This window comes from Leucopleurus acutus (genome assembly GCF_964270905.1).
Source record: "Leucopleurus acutus genome assembly, chromosome: 9".
NCBI classification, from domain to species: Eukaryota; Metazoa; Chordata; class Mammalia; order Artiodactyla; family Delphinidae; genus Leucopleurus; species Leucopleurus acutus.
Genome location: NC_139144.1, coordinates 40143557 through 40167260, shown reverse-complemented (window position 1 = coordinate 40167260; position 23704 = coordinate 40143557). Strand labels below are relative to the sequence as shown.

Genomic DNA, 23704 nt, shown 5'->3' with positions numbered 1-23704 from the left:
TGGAAAGAGCAGGAGCTAGACTATTAAATGAAACTAACATTGCACGGCTGCCAAGGGCCCAGCACTATAATATCAACTACATTTTACATTCAATCATTTTAATCCTGACAGTGATTTAAGAAGTAGGGCTACTAGCCTCATTTCTAAAAGGAGGAAAGCAAGCCTCAGAAAAGTTAAGTAACTTGACCAAGGAACAAAGGTATTCTGAATTCAAAGCCTTTGCTCTCTTTACAGCACTCTTCTGCCTCTTCAGAAGAATATCTGGGGACATGGTGTGAATGAGATTTCTAAGAAAGTTAATGTGGAGCGATGAATAGGGAGCCAAACAGAACTCTGAATTTATCTCCAACCTATGGAGACTTAGAGCCCTTCAGCATTCGGAACATTTCATGCTGTTCCTAAAAATATCAATGAAAACATCTATAATTCTGTTAAAATCATTCACATGAGGAATCTGGGTTTCCATGACCAGCAGCACTCATGGAACTCATCTCTAGGGCATAAAATCAAATACAATAGGCAGGTGAAATCATCAAACTTCCCCCAATTGCTAATCTGTTTCTACTTGCATGGCTCAGTCTAGAGCTACTTATTTTTAGTGCAAATTTTCTTTATTCTGTATTAATAATCTCACCTAACAAGAATTTAATTCCCACACTATGGCACAGGCCTGAGCTTTATGAATTCAACAATTGCTAAGCAATTGTTTTGAGAATTGCATGTTTGGAACGCCTTCCCACAGCAAAATGCTGCTGACAACAGATTCTTCTCAGCTAGTTTGTCAGTCCTGGGCTCTGGTTTTGTTACTTCCTGGTCTTGCCCTCTGAAATACCCCTCTGCTGCACAGTTAAAAAGGCCAATCAAGTGAATTCTGTACTAAACATACATTTTCAGGCTTTCACAGAAAAGATCTCTCCAAAACTTTCATGGGCCATTTTTCTAGGACTTCTCTTTTATCTGTTGCTCATTCTACTTTTTTTTTTTTTTTTTTTTTGCGGTGCGCGGGCCTCTCACTGCTGTGGTCTCTCCCGTTGCGGAGCACAGGCTCCGGACGCGCAGGCTCAGCAGCCATGGCTCACGGGCCCAGCTGCTCCGCGGCATGTGGGATCCTCCCGGACCGGGGCATGAACCCGTGTCCCCTGCATCGGCAGGCGGACTCTCAACCACTGCGCCACCAGGGAAGTCCACTCATTCTACTTTTGCTGTCCATGGAACAGAGAAGATGAAACAACCTAAGAGTATTTTCTTCCATCTGATTTGTGCCCCTCAGTTTTTTAACTTTGGGATTTCTTCTCTAATGGCATTCTGGTAGTACACTAAAATAAAGCTCTTTCACATTATCCAAACAACAAGTCAACTCAGCAATAACCTCTGAAATTCTAATGAAGGAAAAGACATGCAATTTTTACTAGGGTGAAAACCTATCAGTTCAACCAAATAATTGAAATAATAAGGACCTGCAGTCAGATTACTCAAAGCAAGAAAGTGCGTTCAAGAACCCACCGAGAAGAGTTTTTTCGTTTGGGTTTAGATGGATTTCTTCAGTTGGATGAAATTTTGTTAAAAAGAAAAGTTGAATTTCAAGGAACAAAGCCTAAGTTTGAAAAGTCTGCATTAATTCACTTACCGAAATAACAACAACAGGATATAAAATGGAAAGATTACTCTCTTCAAGCATATTCAGTAATTTCTGGGTTTCTTCAAAATCAGAGGTCATAACCTGAAAGACCAGAAAAGTAAAAGAAGTTCTTAAGTGACTTAGTTCATTCAAGTAGAAAAATGGAGAGCTTTTAAACATTTAAACATTCAAAATATCTATCAAGCTTAATTTTAAATTTTCAAACAATGTTAAAGGATACCCATAAGATTACAGCTATTAAAATTTTTTTAATTCATTAATTCAAACCTATCTTCTTATCTACTTTTTACCAGAAATTTGAAAATACCGTTTAAAGAAATATCACCCTCTTCTCATTACGTGAACTAGGTTGTTAGAAAATGTTATTTCCCTATTTCAAGAGACAAAAATAACATTTCTAAATACATATTGAATAACACAACTCACCTATCAAAATCTTAAATTCAAATACTTAAGAAACAAGAAAACTAACTACTTGTCAAACATTACATGTATACAAATCCTCAAGTGCTTTCAATCATTTGTATTAACTACTTACATTCACACAAACAAAATTGTAGCATTGCTCTAAGATGATTTGCTGAAGATCTCTGCCAGATGTGACTTTTACATGCTAGGAGAAAAAATTAGAGGAAAAAAGAGTTTACAAACTAGATAGAAAGACCAAACATGAGCATAAACAACTTTATGAGCACAAAATTTCTACAGGCACATAACGCCAAGGACCATGCATAAGAGCAAAATAATTCAGACTGAAGTTTATGAGGCTACCAAAAAAAACCCACTTGAAGTAGTCCCAAAATAATTAACATTATTGTAGCAAATAAGGATATAGGAAATTGTTTTAGATAAAAAAATGTTGAAAAGGCTCAAGATATATTCAGGAATAGGCAAATAGTCTGGTTTTTCTTATACAAAAAATATACAGTAGAAAATATTTGAATAAAATTTGAAAATGGGTTAGACAAGAATTTTTAGAGAATTCTGGAAGCATGTTAAATACTACAGTTACAAAGAATACATTTAACTAAATATGGAATGACTAGAAACAGGGAAAGCAACAAGAGATTACCATCATAGGCCTTCTTCTGAGGGTCCAGATCAAGATAGCAGAGTAGGAAGATCCTGAGCTCACCCCTCCCATGAAACACCAAAACTACAACTACATATAGAATGACTATCTCTGAGAATGACTTGAAGATTAGCAGAACAGCCTTTCTACAACCAATGCTATAAAGAAAAGGCCACATCAAGACAGGAAGGACGGGCAGAGGGGCAGACATGCAGTCTAATCAGAACCCCCACCCCCAGTGCAGCTGTCCATAAGCAGGAGGGATATCGCAACCGTGAAGGTTCCCCCTGAGGAGCTAGGAGTCTGAGCCCCACGTTGTACTCCCCATCCCGAGGGGCCTGCACCAGGAAGATGAGCCCCCGTAACATCTGCCTTTGAAAACCAGTGGGGCGCACATCCGGGAGAGGTAGAGGGCTGTGAGAAATCAAGATACTGCTTGTGAAAGGCTCACACACAAACTCACTCAGAGTCCCAGCACAGAGGCAGAGCCTTGAAAAGAGCCTAGGTATTATCAAAGGAAATTTACTGACTAATTCAGGGCTTGTGCTGGAGGGGCAGAAATCTGGTAGAACTCTCTCCAGGGACAGAAGCAGTGGCAGGCAACATTTTTTTTTTCAAACTCTTCTACCTACCAGGCCGTTGCCATTTCTGCCACTGTTCATCAACCTAGTTAACCCATGTGCCCCACCCCAGTATTCCCCTGAGGAACAGCCCTCCTCAACCCACCCAACCCGGCTAGTTTCTCCGAAGTACCTGCTGCCCCACCCCACCCAGTGGCTGGCCTCAGTCAGCACCAGCACGCCTCCAAAGTGGCTCCTGCTCTCAGAAGCCAGCCCCACACATCAGCAGGCCAGGAGCAGGTGTGGCCAGACCTCTCAGCCAGCCAGGCCAACAACCAGCACACCATTTCAGCATGCCTGCCACAACTGTGGCCCAACCACAACAGGAGGGCACAATGACCAGGGGAGACTGCACCATCAGGCCGCACAGGACACCATTTATATAAGGTCACTCTTTCAAAACCAGGAGATGTAGCTGATATACCTAATACACAGAAACAGAGTTAGGTAAAATGAGGAAACAAAAGACTATCTTCCAAATGAAAGTTGGCAAAACTTCAAAAAAAGAACTCAACAAAATGAAAATGAACAGTTCTATCAGATAAAGAGTTCAAATTAACAGTAATAAATAAGCTCACTGAATGGAGAGAAGTATGTGAACTCAGTGAGAACTTAAAAAGAAAATATAAAAATGAGCCAATCAGAGCTGAAGAATACAATAACTATAATGAAAAATACACTAGAGGGAATCAACAAGAGATCAGAAGATGCAGAAGAATGAATCATCAATCTGCATGATAGGGTACTTGTAATCACCCAATCAAAACAACAAAAATAAAAAAAGAATTTTGAAAAATGAGAATAAAAGAAAAAGGGACCTCTGATACAACATCAAGTATACTAACATTTGAAGTACAGGGGCCCCAGAAGGCAAAGAGAGACAAGGACACAAAACCTATTTGAAAAAACAATGGCTAAAAACTTCCCAAATCTGGGGACGGAAACAGACATCCATGTCCAGGAAGCACAGACAGTACCAAACAAGATGAACCCAAAGAGACCCACACCAAGACACATTATAATTAAAATGTCAAAATTTAAATATAAAGAGGGAATTTTAAAATCAGCAAGAGAAAAGCAACTAGTTACATACAAGGGAACACCCCCATAAGACTATCAGCTACTTTTCGGCGGAAACTGTATAGGCCCCAGAAGAGACTAGCATGATATATTCAAAGTACAGAAAGGAGAGAACTTACAACCAAGAATACTCTACCTGGCAAGATAAAGAGTTTCCCAGAAGCAAAAGCTAAAGTAGTTCATCACCACAAAACTGGCCTTATAAGAAATGTTAAAGGGAATTCTTTAAATGGAAAAGGCCATAGCTAGAAACCAGAAATTTATGAAGGAAAAACTCACTGGTAAAGGCAAATATATAGTAAAGGTAGTAGTAGATCAACCACCTATATAGCTAGTATGAAGATTAAAAGACAAAAGTAGTCAAATCGTCTGTATCTACAATATTTATTTAAATGATACCCAAAGTAAAAAGATATAAAATATGACATCAAAAATATAAAGCATGGGTAAGAATAAAATGTTGTGCTTTTAGAACACGTCTGAACTCAAGATGCCATCAACTTAAAATAGGCTACTATATACATAGTTTGTTGTATATAAACCTTATGGTAACCACAAGTCAAAAACCTCTAACAGATACACAAAATATAGAGAAAGGAATCCAAACATAACACTAAAGAAAGTCATCAAATGAGAAGGGAAAAGAACCAGAGAAGAAGAAAGCGATAAAGAACTACAAAACCAATCAGAAAACAACTAACAAAATGACAATAAGTACATACCTAATCAACAGTCACTTCAATCAAAATGAACTAAAGGCTATAATCAAAAGACACAGGTGGCTGAAAGGATAAAAAAAATAAGACCCATCTATAGGTCACCTTCAAGCAACTCACTTCATATCTAAAGACACACACAGACTAAAAGTGAAAGAATAGAAAAGATTTTCCATATAAGCTAGGGTAGCAATATGCCTATCAGACAAAATAGACTTTAAAACAAAAATTGTAACAAGAGACAAAGAATGTCATTATATAAAGATAAAGGGATCAATCCAACAAGAGACTATAACACTTATAAATATCTATGCACCCAAAAAAGGAGCAACTATAGAGCAAATATTAACACACATACAGGAAGGTATTGACAATAATATGATAATAGTAGACTTTAACACTCCACTTACACCAATAGACATATCAGACAGAATATCAATAAGGAAACACTGGCCTTAAAGACACACTAGACCACTAAAAATAGATATATATAGACCTTTCACCCCCAAAACAGTAGAATACACATTCTTTAAAAATACACATGAACATTCTCCAGGATAGATCTCATGTTAGGCCACAAAACAAGTCTCAATAAATTTAAGAAGACTGAAATCACACCAAGCATCTTTTCTGACCCAAACAGTATAAAACTATAAATCAATTACAAGAAGAAAACTGGAAAAAAAACCACAAACATTTTGGAGCCTAAACCAAAAGCTACTAATCAATCAATGGGTCAATGAAGAAATCAAAAAAATACTCTGAAACAAATGAAAATGGAAAGACAATTGTTCCAAAATCTATGGGATGCAGTGAAAGCAGTTTTAGAAGGGATGCTTATAGTAATGCAGGCCTACCTCAAGAAACAAGAACAATCTCAAATAAACAATATAACTTTACACCTAAAGGAACCAGGAAAAGATGAATAAAAGAAACACAGTTAGTTGAAGGAAGGAAATGATGAAAATCAGAGCAAAAATAAATGAAATAGAGACTTTAAAAAAATCTTTTTAAATCAATGAAACTAAGAGCTGGGGTTTTAAAAAGATTTTAAAAATTCACAAACCTTTAGAGAGACACATCGTGAAAAAAAGAAAGAGAGCCCAAATAAATAAAAAGAAAGAGAAGAAATTACAACTAATACCACAGAAATACAATGGACAAGAGATTACTGTGAATAATTATACACCAACAAATTGGACAACCTAAAAGAAACAGATAAATTCCTAGAAACATAAAATCTTCTAAGACTGAATCAGGAAAGAACAGAAAATCTGAACAGACTGATGACTGGTAATGAAATTAAATCAGTAATGAAAAAACGCCCAACAAACAAAAGTCTAGGATGTGAGGGCTTCACATGTGAATTCTATCAAACATTTAAATAAGACTTAATACCTACCCTTCTCTAACTATTCCAAAGAATTGAAAAGGAAGAAATGCCTTCAAACTCATTTTAGGAGGCCAGCAACACTGTGATACCAAAACCATATAACAACACTACAAAAAAAGAAAATTAATATTCATCAGGCCAATATCAATGATGAACATAGATGCAAAAATCCTCAACAAAATATTAGCAAACTGAATTCAACAATACATTAAAAGGATCATACACCATAATCAAGTGAGATTAATTCCAGGGACACAAGTTTGATTCAATATTCACACATCAATGAACATGATACAGCACATTCACAAAATGAAGAATAAAAATCATATGATCACCCCAATAGATCTAGAAGAAACTTTTGACAAAATTCAACATCCAGTTATGATGGAAACTCTTAATAAGGCAGGTATAGAGGGAACATACCTTAACATAAAAAAGGTCATATATGACAAACCCACAGCTAACATCATACTCAATGGTGAAGAGCTGAAAGATTTTCCTTTCAGATCAGGCAAAAGACAAGGATGCCCACCATCACCACTTCTACTCAACATAGTATGGGAAGTCCCAGCCACAGCAATCACACCAGAATAAGACACAAAAACAATACAAACTGGAAGAGAAAAAATAAAACTGTCACTATTTGCAGATAATATGACACTATGTATAGAAAACCCTAGACTCCACTAAAAACCTATTAGAATAAATGAATTCAGTAAAATTGTAGAATACAAAATACGTATAAATTTGTTGCAGTTCTGTACACTAATAATAAACTACCAGAAAGTGAAATTAAGAAGGCAATTCTATTTATAATTTTATCAAAAAGAATAAAATACCTAGGAATCAATTTAACCAAGGAGGTTAAAGACCTATACTCTGAAAACTATAAAACATTGATGAAAGAAATTAAAGATGACACGATTAAGTGGAAAGACATACTGTGCTCATGGACTGGAAAAAAAATTTTGTTAAAATGATGATACTACCCAAAGCAATCTACAGATTCAGTACAGTCCCTATCAAAATACCAATGGCATTTATCATAGAACTAATACAAATAATTCTAAAGTACCTATGGAATAACAAAGGATCCCAAATAGCCAAAGCAATCTTGAGAAAGAACAACAAACCTGGAGGTATCATGCTCCCTGATTTCAAACTATACTACAAAGCTATAATAATCAAAACTGTATGGTACTGGCACAAAAGCAGACATATAGATCAATGGAACAGAGGAGAGGGCCCAGAAATAAACCCACCCGTATCTGGTTAATTAATTTATGACAAAGAAGCCAATAATACATAGTGTGGAAAGAAAGTCTCCTCAACAAACAGTTTTGAAAAAACTGGACAGTTACATTCAAAAGAATAAAACTGGACCACTTTCTTTTACCACATACAAAAATATACTCAAGATAGATTAAAGACTTAAATGAAAGACCAGAAACCATAAAACTCCTAGAAGAAAACATAGGCAGAACACTCTTTGACATAAATCATAGCAAATTTTTTTGGATCTGTCCCCTAAGGCAAAAGAAACAAAAGCAAAAATAAACAAATGAGACCTAATTAAACTTACAAGATTTTGAATAGCAAAGGAAATCATTGATAAAACAAAGATACAACCTACTGAATGGGAGTATTTGCAAATGATATGACCCAAAAAGGGTTAATATGAAAAATACATAAACAGCTCATACAACTGAATATCAAAACAAACACACAACCCAATCAAAAAATGGACAGAAGTCCTGAACAGACATTTCTCCAAAGAAGACATATAGAAGGCCAGCAGGCACACGGAAAGATGCTCAACATCACTAATCATCAGAGAAATGCAAATCAAAATCACCATGAGAGATCACCTCATACTTGTCAGAATGGCTATCATCAAAAAGACCACAAATAGCAAATGTTGGAGAAGGTGTGGAAAAAAAGGAACCCTAGTGCACTGTTGGTGAGAATGTAAACTGGTGCAGCCACTATGGAAAACGGTATCGAGGTTCCCCCAAAAATTAAAACTATAACTACTATACTAACCAGCAATTCCACTCTTGGGTATTTACCCAAAGAAAATGAAAACACTAATCAAAAAGATATAAGCACCACTGTGTTCAATGTAGCAGCCAAGATATGGAAGTGCCTGTTGATAGATGAATGCTTGAAGATGTGGAGGTGTGTGTATTTTATATATATATATAAAATATATATAAAATATATATATATATATATATAAAATACACACACACACATATGTATGTATGCAAACACAGTGGAATATACTCAGCCATAAAAAAGAATAAAATCTTGTCATTTGCGACAACATGGATGGAACATCCATGATATTCCAGAGGGTATTATGCTAAATGAAATAAGTCAGAGAGAGAAATACACTTATACATGGAATCTAAAAAACAAAACAAATGAACGAACAAAATAAAACATAAAGAAACTCATAGATAAGGGAGAACAAGCTGGTGGTTGCCAGAGGGGTGGGGATGGGGGAGGTGAGGGTATGGGCAAAACAGGTGAAGAACATAAAGTAGTACAAACTTGCAGTTACAAAGTAAGTCATGGAATGGAATGTACAACAAAGGGAATCTAGTCAATAATATTGCGGTAATTTTGTATGGTGACAGGTGGTTACTAGACTTATCTTGGTGATCAATCCATAAGGTATATAAATGTTGAATCACAATGTCATACACCTAAAACTAATATGTCAACTATACCTCAATAAAAAAAATAATAAAAACAAAAAGAAATTATTATATATGATAGAGAAATAAGACTTAAACTAGGGCAACAATAATAAGGGAAGAAGATTATTACTAGAGGTAGTCCCAGACTAGATAGCAAATAGTACATACACTATAAAAACTTTCCTAATAAAATTTTTCTTCCATATAGTTCAATGCTCTAATTATTCTCTAGTTTTTCTATTATAGCAATATGAACAAAAAACTACTAAACAAGGGCTCTGTTGTAATGATATCTCTGCTATAACTCTGTAAGAAGTCACATTTTCGTGGTTAATACTGGCATTACATTTAGAAAGCTTTACTTATGTATCTAAAATACAAAGCTTGTTCCATAGTAAAACGTGAAACTCTGTATCTCTAAGAGCACTGCCTCTTCAGAAGAATTCAGCTTAATTCTACCTAATTTTGACAAAATATTTGAGAAAGAGAGGTAAAGGTTTTGAGATCTTAGCTACGCTATAGAAATCACCTGGCCCATGAATTTCAAGAATTTTACTTTGGTTTAAAGTTTTTGAGTACAAATTTCAGAGGGAAGATTATTCCAAAAAAACAAAAAAAACTTCCATAGTCATCAGCCATGTATCAATAGTGAAATAAAGAAATCAGCTTCCGCTGTGCAACAGTAAGTTTGCTCAAGGAGTCTCATCTTCTAGATATTACAGGGAGATTATTTTTCAGGGGGTTCTCACGTATCCAAACATTTTAAAAGGCATGAATAGCTAGTATACTCCAAATTGGCTCTTCAAGGATGTTCACATAGCAGGCAGACTTGCAAAAATAGGCATCTCTCTTCTTGGAGCAAATTTGCTTACGTTGTAGAAAGTAAAGATAGAGACATCTCTCTCCATAGAGCAATCTGCTTGGCATTCTAGAGTAATAAAGACAATGTCTCTCTTGTAAGAGGAGGATGGGCTCGTTTGCCAGCAGTCCCTGTATAAGGGCAGTGCTTCCCGATATCTAGATTCTTCTTTAATACATTCCACTGCCTAGCAACACCCAGCCCTAATTGTATTTCCCCCGGGGGAACTGCAATTCAGAAAATCAGGGCTGCACTGCTATCCTCCTGACTGCTACTGCTGTAACAAATTCTTTCCTCTGACCCTGGAGTTTCATGTCTTTTACCAATATTTACAATACTGGCATGAGTGTTCGCATAAAAATTGGGTATAATCCTCAAATCCTCCCTAGTTTCTGACTTGACAGATATGAAATAAGGCAACCACGTATCTCAACTTTATCAAGTGTGAGTGAATTCTGAACTCGAAGAAAAAAAGAAAATGACTTACTTTAAAAATTTTCTTTTTGGGGACTTCCCTGGGCAGTGGTTAAGAATCCGCCTGCCAATGCAGGGGACACGGGTTCAAGCCCTGGTCCAGTAAGATCCCACATGCTGTGGAGCAACTAAGCCCGTGCACCACAACTACTGAGCCTGTGCTCTAGAGCGCATGAACCACAACTACTGAGCCCGCGGGCCACAACTATTGAAGCCCACACACCTAGAGCCCATGCTCCACAACAAAAGAAGTCACCGCAATGAGAAGCCCGCGCACTGCAACGAAGAGCAGCCCCCACTGCCACAACTAGAGACAGCCCCATGCAGCAACGAAGACCCAACACAGCCATAAATAAATAAATAAACTAATTAATTAAATATTTTTCATTTGGAGGTACACAAATAAGGTCTAGGATGAGAACATGAGGGATATTCCAATTTAGCTTTTCAAGTATTAAAACTGATAAAATTCTTGAGGACCCCATACTCTTAGGGTATGGGTCTCTGAGGACAGAAACATGTTTTTACCCAGTAGCAAATGCTTGGCAAATAGGTTTTTAAAACTTAGCACAGTCTTGTTTCAAGAAGAAAAAGGAAAGTGTATGTTCTTAAAATCAACTATGTAGAAGTTTTCTAAAAAGGTAAAAAATAAACTCATTCAAAAATAACACTACCTAGAAATAATTACCCTGAACATCAGGTAAGTATCGTTTCAACAATCTTCTATTAATAATATATACAGTAAGCTGGTAGGACAAAAGGATGAAGGAACAAAAGCATTAGCACATTTTATGAAAATGGAATCATATGCATGCCATTTAAAAATTATTTAATGTTAGCAAAAAAAACCCCATTAAATATAATAAAACTGAAGGTGCTGCTATACTTCAGATTATTCTTCACCTCCAGGGAGCTTTTCCTAAATGTTAAGTAAAATATCGTGAACAGGATTAAGACACTGGACTTTTCAATGGCAAAGCACTTCATTTGTAAGTCAGTACTAATTGATTTCCTACTATGAGAGAGAAAGAAATAGCACTTTGTAACTCTTCTACCCACTGTTCTGGTCACTTGTACTTTTCTACCCTGACAAGGTTTATTAGATTCATAGACTATTCTATAGCCATAATTTACACAATTTAGACATAATTTATCTATGCTCAAGACAACTGTTTTAAATAAAAACCTCTCCTTTTATAAATTCATTTTAATTCACTTCTTTATTTGATGAATTTCAGCTGCAAGTAGGTTTTGTTTGTTTTTTAATAAAAACCTCAACATTTTTACATTCCTAGAGTTCTTCATTCTATTAGTTGGAAGAATAGCTTATCTGGGAATAAAAGTTTAGTTCACACTTTCCCTTAGAGATTTGCAGTCTCTGTACCACTGTCTTCAAACACTGTTTCAAAGCATTGTCCAGATGCTTTTTAAAGTCCATGTGTCATCTACTCACTCTCTATTCACCATTTTTTTAGGGTAGATTTCAACATCAAGTAGTTCCACCAGGAAGTAGTCATAGAAGTTACATACGAATTTTTTTCCTGTTGTCTTTCTAACTAAATGACAATTTGGCTGGCGGTAGTATTCTTGGATTCCCCTTTGATTCCCTCCAAAGTTTATAGACAACGCTTCACTGTATGTATTTGGATAGTAAGTACTGTGGAGGTACAAGAGGTCAGGCAGAGTGTCCTCCTTTCTATGAGTTTTGTTTTTGTTTTTTGCTCCTAGGTACCTACCTGAAGAATTCTTTATGAGGAGGTTCAAAATCTTAATTAGAATCAGACCATATTTAATTGTCAGTTGCTGTTCCTCAATTCTTCTTGAAAATATGCCCTCTACATCTTACAGAACTAGTTAGTCATTTCAAGGAAATTTTCTTCTAACTTTCAGAGTAACATCTTGGTTTGTCTACTTGACATATAAACATGATCCATATGTTGGATGCCTTTATTATCATTCACACCTATTCTGTTATTGATCATTTAGTTTTTACTTGGAATACACTGTGATTATCCCAAGTTTCCGTCTATGTTAATAACCTGACCTGACCTTTGCTATATTCTATGTCTAATGTACTAATTATTTCTATAACAGTGTGGCTCTAATTGTTTCCACAATTATCAGTTGCTCTATTAATCTCTTGCAATGCTGTCTTTTGAATTTTTAACCTTCTTGAATTCTGATTTTTACTGAGTTATTCTACAGAACCAAAAGGTGTGAGAATATTTTGAGGGACAGAGAAAGCCTTGAGGTTTCCTCCAGATTTTTAAAATCAGATTTGTGTGTTCTGTGATTTTCAGTATAAACTGTAGAGCTTACTAATTATTATTTTTACAAGATGAAGAGTTTTAAAATGGTAGGCACTGATAGTTTCCCCTGCCTCTGCTGAGATACCACTGAGAATTGAGGGATTTTCTGACTTTTCCCCAACCCTCGTCTTTTTACCCCTTTTGAAAAAAATATGAAAACCAAACTACATTTTTTTCCATCTTGCAATTGAGACTGTTTTAATAATTGCTTCCAGTGAAATTTAACTCTTTTATTTGGTCATACTGCTTTCCTCCCAAACAGAAAACAAACAATATTTTCCATGCTTGAGTAAAGAAACTTAGATTCTACCTAAACATAGCAAAGGAGACTTTGACACCTTTAATAAACAAAGACCACCTTAGACAATGTTATTAGGCTGTTTATGAAAAAGTTCTATGGCATCATCTTAAGCTATCATTCCTGACGTTTCCACACTCAAACACAACAAATGGAACAATCTGCTGGCTAGAACTCCTTGTTCTGCAAATATTCTGGTTCGGAGAACATTTAAACAAAATTTAAAACAACCCTTCCAATGTGTTTAGTAAAATTTAAAAAGTATGTCCAAAAGAAAAACCCCCGCCATGAAATACTTTCCTTACATCATAAAAAAATAAGAATTTATAAAATATTTACTACTAACAAAATGCAAACATCTGCATACTCTAAGTACTATTTAAAGTAGGGATATTAGGAAGGAAGCTGCGTTGCCAAAAACTGTTTTCCATTTCAAGAAGAGTTAAGGCTTAACTAAGGCTGAAAAGCATTGGTTTCCAGTCCCATGAGTCAGAGGTTCAAAAACGTGTTTCCAGTCCCATGAGTCAGAGGTTCCCATGAGTGCTGAAAGCCAGCACTCTTTTTACAGAACATGTTGGCTGGATCATTTCTTAATCTGAATCCATCAATTTCCCACCTCCCTCCCATTCAAACAAGGGCACTAATGTGGGTATATACAAGGGAATGAGAGAGAGATACACTTTTCACTCTGTAGACAACACGTTAACAGTTAAAAGTCTTGTGGCTGCCAGAGGGTAGGGGAAATGGGGAGATGCTGGTCCAAGGGCAAAGTTTCAGTTATGCAAAATGAATACGTTTTTAGGGATTTAATGCGTAGCATGGTGGCTGTAACTAACAATAGTATATTGTATAACTGAAATAAACTTAAGAGGGTAAATCTTAAGTGTTCTCACCCACACCCCCAAAAAAGAAAATGGTAATTATGTGAGGTGATGGATCTATTAGCTTGATTACGGTGATCATTTCAAAGTGTATGTCAAAACATCACACTATATACATTAAATACACGCAACTTTTATTGGTCAATTATACCTCAATAAAGCTGGGGCAGAAAGTACTTCTATACTGCAAATCCAGAGAACCTTACGTAGCTATGACTGATGCCAACAGAATGCTGACTCTGGGCCATCAATTCATCAGTCACTGTCTTTATCAATGGAGTCACCTCTGGCCTGTGGGTGCTGTGTCTGGACCTTCAGTCACAGGGTAACAGCCCAGAGCCTCTCCATCCTGCTTTTCAGCAGTCTTTACCTGAGACACTCCTTTAAGAAGTACTATTTCCAAATTCTGAGTTGCCAATTAACATTTACTTCATGGTTATTTTTAGACTTCTGTGGAGGTTTTGTCCATCTAGCATTGAACATTTACTCTTTTTTTTTTTAGACAGCTCTAAAGCTCTTTCTTGCAGTTAAGAACATGGCACCTGGAGCCAAGATCCCTGGGTGTTTGAATCTAGCTCTGCAACAAATTTGCTGTACAACTTTGGGCAAATTAGTTAAGCGCCATGGCTCAGTTTACTTATCAGAATTGACAGATTAGTTAAATTAATATGTGAGAGTTAAGGATTAAATTTTCCAAAACTTCTTCCCTATCGGCTGGTCTTCTGGAAAGCTTCAGAGAAAAAAGCTACAGCTTTAAAACAATGAATGTCGGTAGAGTTTTGAGGTGGTAAGTAAATCAGGTTACCATTCTGCCATGCTATATCAACTATGGACCTCCAACCATGAACACTAAGCTGGTGGATCAAACCAGTGGCCTTCTACTTACCAAGCTGCCACCACAAGACTCAGATCCTAGCCTGTCAGACATACCAAAGTCTTGATAGTGTTTCAATCCTCTCAGGCAGGCAGAGCAGCACAAGAACCAAGGTTCTGCCATGCTGCAGCAGTGTTAGATCACAGGCCCTTATCACACCAGGGAAAAGGCTGGTTCTCCCTTAATTATGTAGCTTAAAAGCCACACTGCTCAAAGATTAGAGTCTTATAATGCAGTGAACACTGCCTCTGTTCCTGAGTCCATGGATTGGACTTTCCCCAGTAAACACTGTTCTAGAAAGTCCCTATTCTAGTGTGAGTCCTGTCATGTCATTCATCTTTGTTTTCTTGAATTTATGTGAAACACTAATGACCATCTTTCCATATAGTGTACCTTAAATGTTTGCTATTATTCCACTCGCTTCTCACTTAACTTCCACTTTTAAATGACCCTTTCACACATCACCACATCTCCATTATCCCTTTACATTTTAAATCTTACATTTATTGAGGTTTTACTATTTGTCAGAATATGTGCTAAATACGTTAAACAATTATCTTACTGAAACCACATAACATACCTCTGCATATATTATCATTATCCTCATGTTACGGATAAGGAAGGTAAGCACACAAGTTTAAAGAATCTGTCTGAGACCGTACTGCCAGTGAGGGGTAATACCCAGACTAAGGTCTGTGGGACTCTCAACAGTTAACCTCTCAAGTACACAGGGTGTCAGTTTACTCCAGGTAACTAGTACTACATCATGGAAGTCACAAGACTTTACTCAGAGGGCAGTGACACTACAGGTCCCAAGGTCAACTCAGAAGAAACACCTCATCTGGAGGAAGTCATCTGAGTGCTAAAAAGCTTAACTGCGGGCTTCCCTGGTGGCGCAGTGGTTGAGAGTCCGCCTGCCGATGCAGGGGATGCGGGTTCGTGCCCCGGTCCAGGAAGATCTCACATGCCGCGGAGCACCTGGGCCCGTGAGCCATGGCCGCTGAGCCTGCGCGTCCGGAGCCTGGGCTCCGCAACGGGAGAGGCCACAACAGTGAGAGGCCCGCGTACCGCAAAAACAAACAAACAAACAAACAAACCTTAATTGCCACCACAGACAATCCCCTAACTCAGATCATTTCTCTAGGTCCTAGACAGGGAAGAGAGTATCTAAGGTAGGTCATCCAATTCAAGTCTTCAGATTTGATCCTGGAAGAGTCAAGGGCTTCTGAACCACTGCATTCAATATACGCCAAGCAAGTGATGGTTACAGAAGTAATCATTGTGATAATACAACCTTAACGAAAGTTCTCCTTTATATGTCCCTTTGTCTCACTGTTAAAATTCCCTTTGAAGGCCAGTTACTTTTCTGATGCAAAACCACAAAAATTGTGGAATGGAAAATACAAGTCCTAATCTTAACAAACCAGAACACTATTACAAAGAATTCTAGGCTCCCATTTTATCATACAGATTATACATCCAAAGCTAGGAAGTGTTTTTTTTTGTTGTTGTACGCGGGCCTCTCACTGTTGCGGCCTCTCCCGTTGCGGAGCCCAGGCTCCGGACGCGCAGGCTCAGCGGCCATGGCTGACGGGCCCAGCCGCTCCGCGGCATGTGGGATCTTCCCAGACCGGGGCACGAACCCGCGTCCCCTGCATCGGCAGGCAGACTCTCAACCACTGCGCCACCAGGGAAGCCCCTAGAAAGTGTTTAGGCAAAAGGCAAAGCTACCAAATCTGCTCAAGCTTATCTTTCCACTGAGGTTTACTATAGAACGTTATACTGTATATAACTAATGGGCGATTTTGTAGTAAATGAGAAGTGACTGGCATTAGCTCACATAAATCGTGTTTGGCAGGCATATTTTGTAAATATTATCCATTTTGTAAATGATAAAGGATGATATGTTTAAAAAGCATGCATGGTAATATGACCACTTTACGTTTCTTAGTAATGCATAAGACATTTGCAAGCTGAGAACTGGCAAGCTGACGTAAACAAATCTTATCTGTCTTAATTAAAAATTTTTAAAAAGTCACATAGGGTAGGGTACCCTACTATCCACTGGATTAGCGTAAGTTAGAGTTTCATTCATTCAACCAATAAGTTATCTGCTGAGGGCTCTGAGCCAGACACTAGAGAGCACATTGAGACCACAGCAATAGACTAGACAGTTTCTGTCCTCATGGAGATCATACTGGCAAGATGAAATAAAGGTAAGACCTGTGTTTCTCCAATTTCAATATGCATAAGAATCTCTGGGAATCTCGTTAAAAATACAGATTTTGATTCCATTAGATGTGGAGCGGGGTCTAAGAATCTGCATTTTTTTTCCACTTTAAAATTTTATTTAAAAAATGGAACAGATACTTAATCATTAAACACATGACAAAGTCATCACAGATACCTTTTCAAATCAAATACACAGTATGGTTCTGTTATACATCCACAAAAATGGCTAAAATTATAAAACTGACAACAATAAATTCTGTTTGGGTGTGAAATTGACTCTGTTGGTGGTAGTGTAAAACGCCACAATGAGTAGAATCTGCATTTCTAACAAGCAACCAGGTAATGTTGCTATAGTTGGTGCAAGGATCACACTGTGAAGCAGCAAGCAGTTAGATAATATAAAAGTCCTCTCTCATTTTCAGTAGATATATTTACTGAGAAATGTGCCTCCAACTAACAATCAGAAGGTAACTTGAACCTTGATTCTACTGAAGGTACTGCCTTTCTGTATCATCTAAAATAAGTTACCTATATCTTTTATTAAATATATCAGTATGGCAAGCTAAGTGACTAAAATTAAAGAATTTATTACTTCAACTGTATTTTCCCTCAAATTCTTCCCAAACTTACAGCATAATCTAATTTACATTTACAAAATTTTAACTTTTCTAAGTAATACAGACACTGGCCAGATATATACGGAAGTATCATGAGAGCCTAGTTTCCATATAAATATGCACTAATAAAGTATGTACAAGTTATGTTCTAATCAAAGTGTCATTAATTTGAAATCACTAATTAGAATGCACACCAAATACTGTTTCCAATTAGTGTTATAAATGATTTAAATAGTCTAAAGATAATAGTCTATTTCATTTAGATATGCATTCATTAGAAATTACAATTATATATACACACACATATACAAATATATATGTATATGTACGTGTGTATATATACACACACACACAGCTTTATCCCCAAGCCATTGTAAAATTTGAGTGTGCATGAAACAAAAGTTTACATTAGCAGTTCTTAACTGTGGGAAACTTTGTCCTAAGAGGAAATTCAGCCATATCAGGAGACATTTTCGGTTGTCAGAAGTGTGAGAGGGAAGTACGACCAGTGCCGAGTTGGTAGAGGACAGGGATGCCATTAAATATTCTATAATGCACACGCAGGCCAGCCTCCAGAACAAAGAATTATCTGTCCCCAAATGTTAATAACATAGCAACTGCAAAATCCTGGGCTAAATGGAGAGTTGTGGTTTCTGGCCTTCAGCATTTATTCAGAAATCAGTAGCTGACATCAAAAGCAGTAATATTCTAACAACTTAAAGGTTTTAGTAGAGTCATTTTTTAACAAGGGAAATACTAGAATTGTATTTTATCAGACAAGTGTTTTAATATACTTTTAAAATAACATACCATAAATATGACAAGTGTGTTCAAAATGGCTAGATGAGGTCTCTATACTATCGCTTATATGTGGAATCTAAAAAAATAATACAAATGAACTTATTTACAAAACAGAAATAGAGTTACAGGTATAGAAAACAAACTTATGGTTACCAGGGGAGAAGAGGAGGGAGGGATAAATTGGGAGATTGGGATTGACATATACACACAACTATATATAAAATAGATAACTAATAAGGACCTACTGTATAGACCAGGGAACTCTACTCAGTACTCTGTAATGATGTATATGGGAAGAGAATCTAAAAAAGAGTGGATATATGTATATGTGTAACTGCATCACTTTGTTGTACACCTGAAACTAACACAACATTGTAAATCAACTATACTCCAATAAAAATTAAAAACAAATAGGACATAATATATTCTCAGCTCGAACTCTGTCTGTTACCAAGTTTTCAACACTGTCTCTAATTTTAAATTAGATAGGAAATAAAAAAAGAAGAAAACTAAAATCAGCTAGAAACATGCATGAGTAGCTTAGTGAAGAGTTCCTTCATATGTAACCACAAAAAAACAATGCACTCATTAACTTTTTTTTCTTTTTTCTCTTTTTGGCCATGCTGTGCAGCTTATGGGATTTTAGTTCCCGACCAGGGATCAAACCCGGGCCCTCAGTAGTGAGAGCTCAGAGTCCTAACCATGTGACTGCAGCGAACTCCCAACTTTAAGGAATATTTAATACCACCCTAACACTTGTAAAATCCAAATACTGCCAATATAATTGTTCAGACCCTACATAGTAAGAGATTTTTATTAATGTATTTTCCTCTTGAGTAAAAAATATAATTACTGTATATATAAAATAAGATTTCCATCTCATACAACTTTCCATTATGAGATACATAATATACATTTAGCCCATAGGCCCAAAACATTTTTTAAATATTAAGGATAAATTATGTTTTGAGCAAAAATAACAAAAACATGATCGTGTGACTTATTTCAGAAGTATGTGAACAATTATCTACCTCAGGATATTTTTAAAGCAGTATGTTTCTAGGTGATACAGAAAGGTAGATTCATATCCTGATATAGAATCTTATTACAGATCCTAAAGAATAAACCTTAAAATGTTGCTTATGGACCTGTTTCTTCACGCCACTGCAATTCCCGCTCAGCAGAGCTCAGTTCCCCATCACTCTCTCTTTCTCCCTCCCCCTTTCCTGACAGAAGGCTTCTGGCCACCAACTTTATCACCATAGCTAACTCCAGTTCATCTCATCAACATCTTTTATTTGCTATTCTTTTCCCTCCATTTGTAAAAACAGTTTTCTTCTGGTTGGGAAATCAATTATAACTTCTTGGGTGTACTCTGTGTTCTAAACTCTTCTCAACTGTTCACATGATTGATGGACACCCAGCAGCTACCTCTTTATCTCCAGAAACACATTTGGCTGATGTCCAGGTGGAGGGGTATTCCAGAAGCTTGCTTGTTCATCATTCTACCACCACTAACCACAGCTATTTATCTGGCTCCTCCATATACACAGCACTGTGCAAGAGATCAGCGATAAAAGAGATGGTGAAGGCGATAGGCAAAAGAATAACAATAAAACGTAGCATATTCAGAATGACACCTCTGTTGGTAAGTAGTTTAGAAAGTCCAAGAACCAGAAAAAATGGGAACAACTTCATGGGAAGAGTAATATTAAATCAAGTATTAAACAGAACTGACAAGGATGGCATGCAATCAAGCAGAACACCGAGTGAAAAAGAGTGAGAGAAAACTAGAAAATTTCAAAGCATGAGCAAGACAATACGCTGGGCCACAAAAGAGCTGACATTGTGAGTGAAAGGTTCAGCATCGACTGTGAGAGGTCTGAAATAATGGGTCAAAATGTATAGACTCTGACTCACATGCAGCGAACAGTCATTGAAGATATGAGGAGAAAGAGAGGAGATATTTAACCAAAGGAGACAAGTACTACAAAGCTTTGAAAACACGTTCTCAGGTACCAAGACACCATGGATAATTTATTCTGACCACAAGTTCAAAGGGGTATATTTGGTTTAGTTTCCCTAAAACAGCAAAAACCTTGGAGCCATTATTTACTTAAAGCCACCAGAACAAAAGAATAATCTACTTTATGGTGTTACTAACTATAGTCATACCACATGCAAATAGTTGAAATGTATCACCAAACTCAATTATTAGGGAAACATTAATAAGTATAAAATTATTATTTTAAAAACATTACATATCCTCTATTCAGAACCAAAAAGAAATCAATAAAATGAAATGACATCAGTGAATAAGTTTTAAAACTTTATCTCAATTTAAATAGCATAAGAAAATTAGTGTATACATATTCATGAAAATCAACTGTTGAAGGTTGGAAACTATAATCTACATGCCAAAGGGCAATTCTTTTCAGCTTCTTATAAAAATTTTCCCTCTAAGCACATTTACCATGTGTGTAAAATCAATTTCCTGAATTACAAGAGGAGACCTGAGTTTTACAAATATATCCCCAAATCTAGATGTTGGCTATTCTTTTGGCTTATTTGTTTTTAACTTAGCATAACGTAACTAGAACTTGTGTGCAGTGACCTAATTCCTAAGTGGACAAGGATTATCATTTTTACAAATTAACCATCTGGTTCCTTTAGAAAGAGTAATATTTCAATATGTCCCTATGTTTCAAAAATACACACAGATACAAAAGGTGAATACATGTTAAGTATACAAAGAAAAAGTAAAGAAAGTGGCATTTAGGGAGGATTATCCTTACTCCCTCATTAATAACCAAATTCTAAAACTCTGACAACCAATTATAATTATAAACTGTTAATTTTATTAAATAGAGCATGAACATAATTAATACCATCCCAAGCAACTAGGTGGTCCAGTGATTTTTGGACATTTTTACCTCTGGAAAACTGATCAGGAAATCTGGCTAACATCCCAAACAAACTAAATGGATTTTATTGGATGGTCTTCAGCTAATTTATGTAGTCTTGTACATACACCAAAACCACATACTCTAAATGAATTAATTCTGTTGGCATTGTTCAGACTCAGAGGCCCGAGAAACATTGTTCACAGTGTTATTTCACTATTACACTGTACAGTGTTCAGCTTCAAAAAAATGAAAAATCGGTACTTTAAACATAATATTTTAAAATGTTATGTGCCAAAATCAGCATGAAATAACCCTAATTTGAACAGGTCTTAAAATGCTGAGATGACTGGATTTGTTCTATTTCTTTAATTTCTGCTTTTCTTCTTACTTCATTTGCTATTTTGGATGTTTTGCTTGACGAATATGTCATACACTGAATTTAGTTACGTCTATTAAAAAAAAAAAAAAAGGCACAGATCCATACCCTGGACAAAACCTTGAGGGCATTGGGAAAAATAAACTAGGTACCACAGACAACCTCGACAAAACCAAAGCATGCCTTTCACCCAGGAAAGCAAATGATTTTCAGTTTTATCCTGCTTGTCATTTGTGGTTACGCAAAACAATAATTAAATTATGTGCTCCAGGAAACAGGAAGGGGTGGATAAGCAAAACACACAAAAAGCCCCTATGGTCCCTGTTTGTCCAGATTATAGATCAGCATTCTTCAGGAGCTTCTTTTCTTCTATTATAGGAACAAAAATTGGGTTGAAGACACTTGTGATTTTAGGGGTTCTGTGATGTATAAAAACATTAAATACTACCTGTCTTTTTCCATAGAATTTTACTTTTAAGCAGCCGCCAACAATCTTCTTATACATGTAAATTGCATCGTGACATTTTCAGCTCAAGTCTTCTACCACTTCATTTTGCTTGTAGGACAAAACGTAAGTAATGGTAGTGGTTACAGTAGCAGTGTAGGTGGTGGTAGTCACAGTATGCTTAACAAAGCCTACAAGGCTGCATTTAGACCCTCGCGGTCTCTATCCTCACCTCCCACCAGTCCACCTCCACTCCAGTCATACAAGTCTTATTTCAGTGCCCCTGAACGAAGCTCTTCAAGGACCTTTCACACACTGTTCCTTCTGTATTTCTCTCTAAATAGCTAACTCGTGAATACCAGTTTAGCCTTAAGTAAATGCCACATCTGCCAAGAGATGCTCACTTACTGCCCTCTACTCGCAATTTAAATCACTCTCCAGGGCTCTCTTACATAAGGACAGTTTACTTTTTCCTTAGTATCGTTATCACAATTTGTAATTAAACATTTTTTGTGTGTTTGTTTACTGTTTTATCCCCAACTGCACAGTATGCTCCTTGAGGGCAGGGAACAGTACCTGCTTAGTTCAACTGCATAAATCCAGTGACTAAATCTTGATAGGCATTTAATATTTGGTAAATACATTCATGAATTAAGTAACTAATGAAAGACCACTCTTCCTACTTCTAAATTCCTTATGTTCTCAGCACAGTATATGGCAAAAATTATTTTTCAGTGAGAGTTGGGAAGAAGGGGCGAGGTCTCTCCCGTCACTGTCTACTGCCCTGACGTATCTTCTAGAGACCTCTATCTCCAAAGTAGGTAGGTTCTGTGAAATACTTCGACCTCCTTAAAGAAATCAAGGAAGGAATCTAACAAGCCTGATAATGAAGTCTTGAAATTTAAGTCTGAGTGAAATCTGCATGTGTATGGAGGGTGGGAGCAGTAAGTCTCTACTCAGTTAATTCCTTATTTCACTTTTTAGCAACCTCCTCCATGTATTTGGTGTGTATCATTACATTACAGTTGAGATAGTCAGTTCATCACTAAGGTATGTCTCAAAATCTAGCATGGATGATTATAATAAGCATACTCAATTTCTTCCTTCAGTTTCATCAGGAAACATCCTTTCTTTTCATGCCAATAAAACAATCCTCCTGTTGTGCATTGAGCAGCTCCACACCTACACAGATCTGCCCTACAGGTGCGTGGATTTTAATAGTGGTGACTTCATGCTTTTTATATGTCCTTTGCAAAATGAGACAAAAGCTCTGGAGGTAAAAATATTAGAATATGTGGCATTTTGCATTTGTCTATAAGTTATAGGCTGAAAAATGCCATAAGATAAATGTGCCCTTATAAAGGGAGAGAAAATTATAGAAAACTGGTAATTTCTTTCACAAGGAGA

At 36.6% G+C, this 23704-nt stretch overlaps 1 protein-coding gene across 2 annotated transcripts in view; it reads right to left on the bottom strand.

Moving 5' to 3' along the window:
- CRPPA (CDP-L-ribitol pyrophosphorylase A) overlaps nt 1–23704 on the bottom strand; it is a gene marked incomplete at its 5' end in the record, with an annotated part of 300046 nt that overhangs the window by 140791 nt on the left and 135551 nt on the right. For both annotated transcript variants that reach the window (XM_082846264.1, XM_082846265.1), the window contains 2 exons: nt 1628–1720; nt 2178–2252. In XM_082846264.1, the coding sequence (XP_082702390.1) occupies nt 1628–1720; nt 2178–2252 (168 nt within the window). The remainder of the gene's footprint in view (nt 1–1627; nt 1721–2177; nt 2253–23704) is intronic.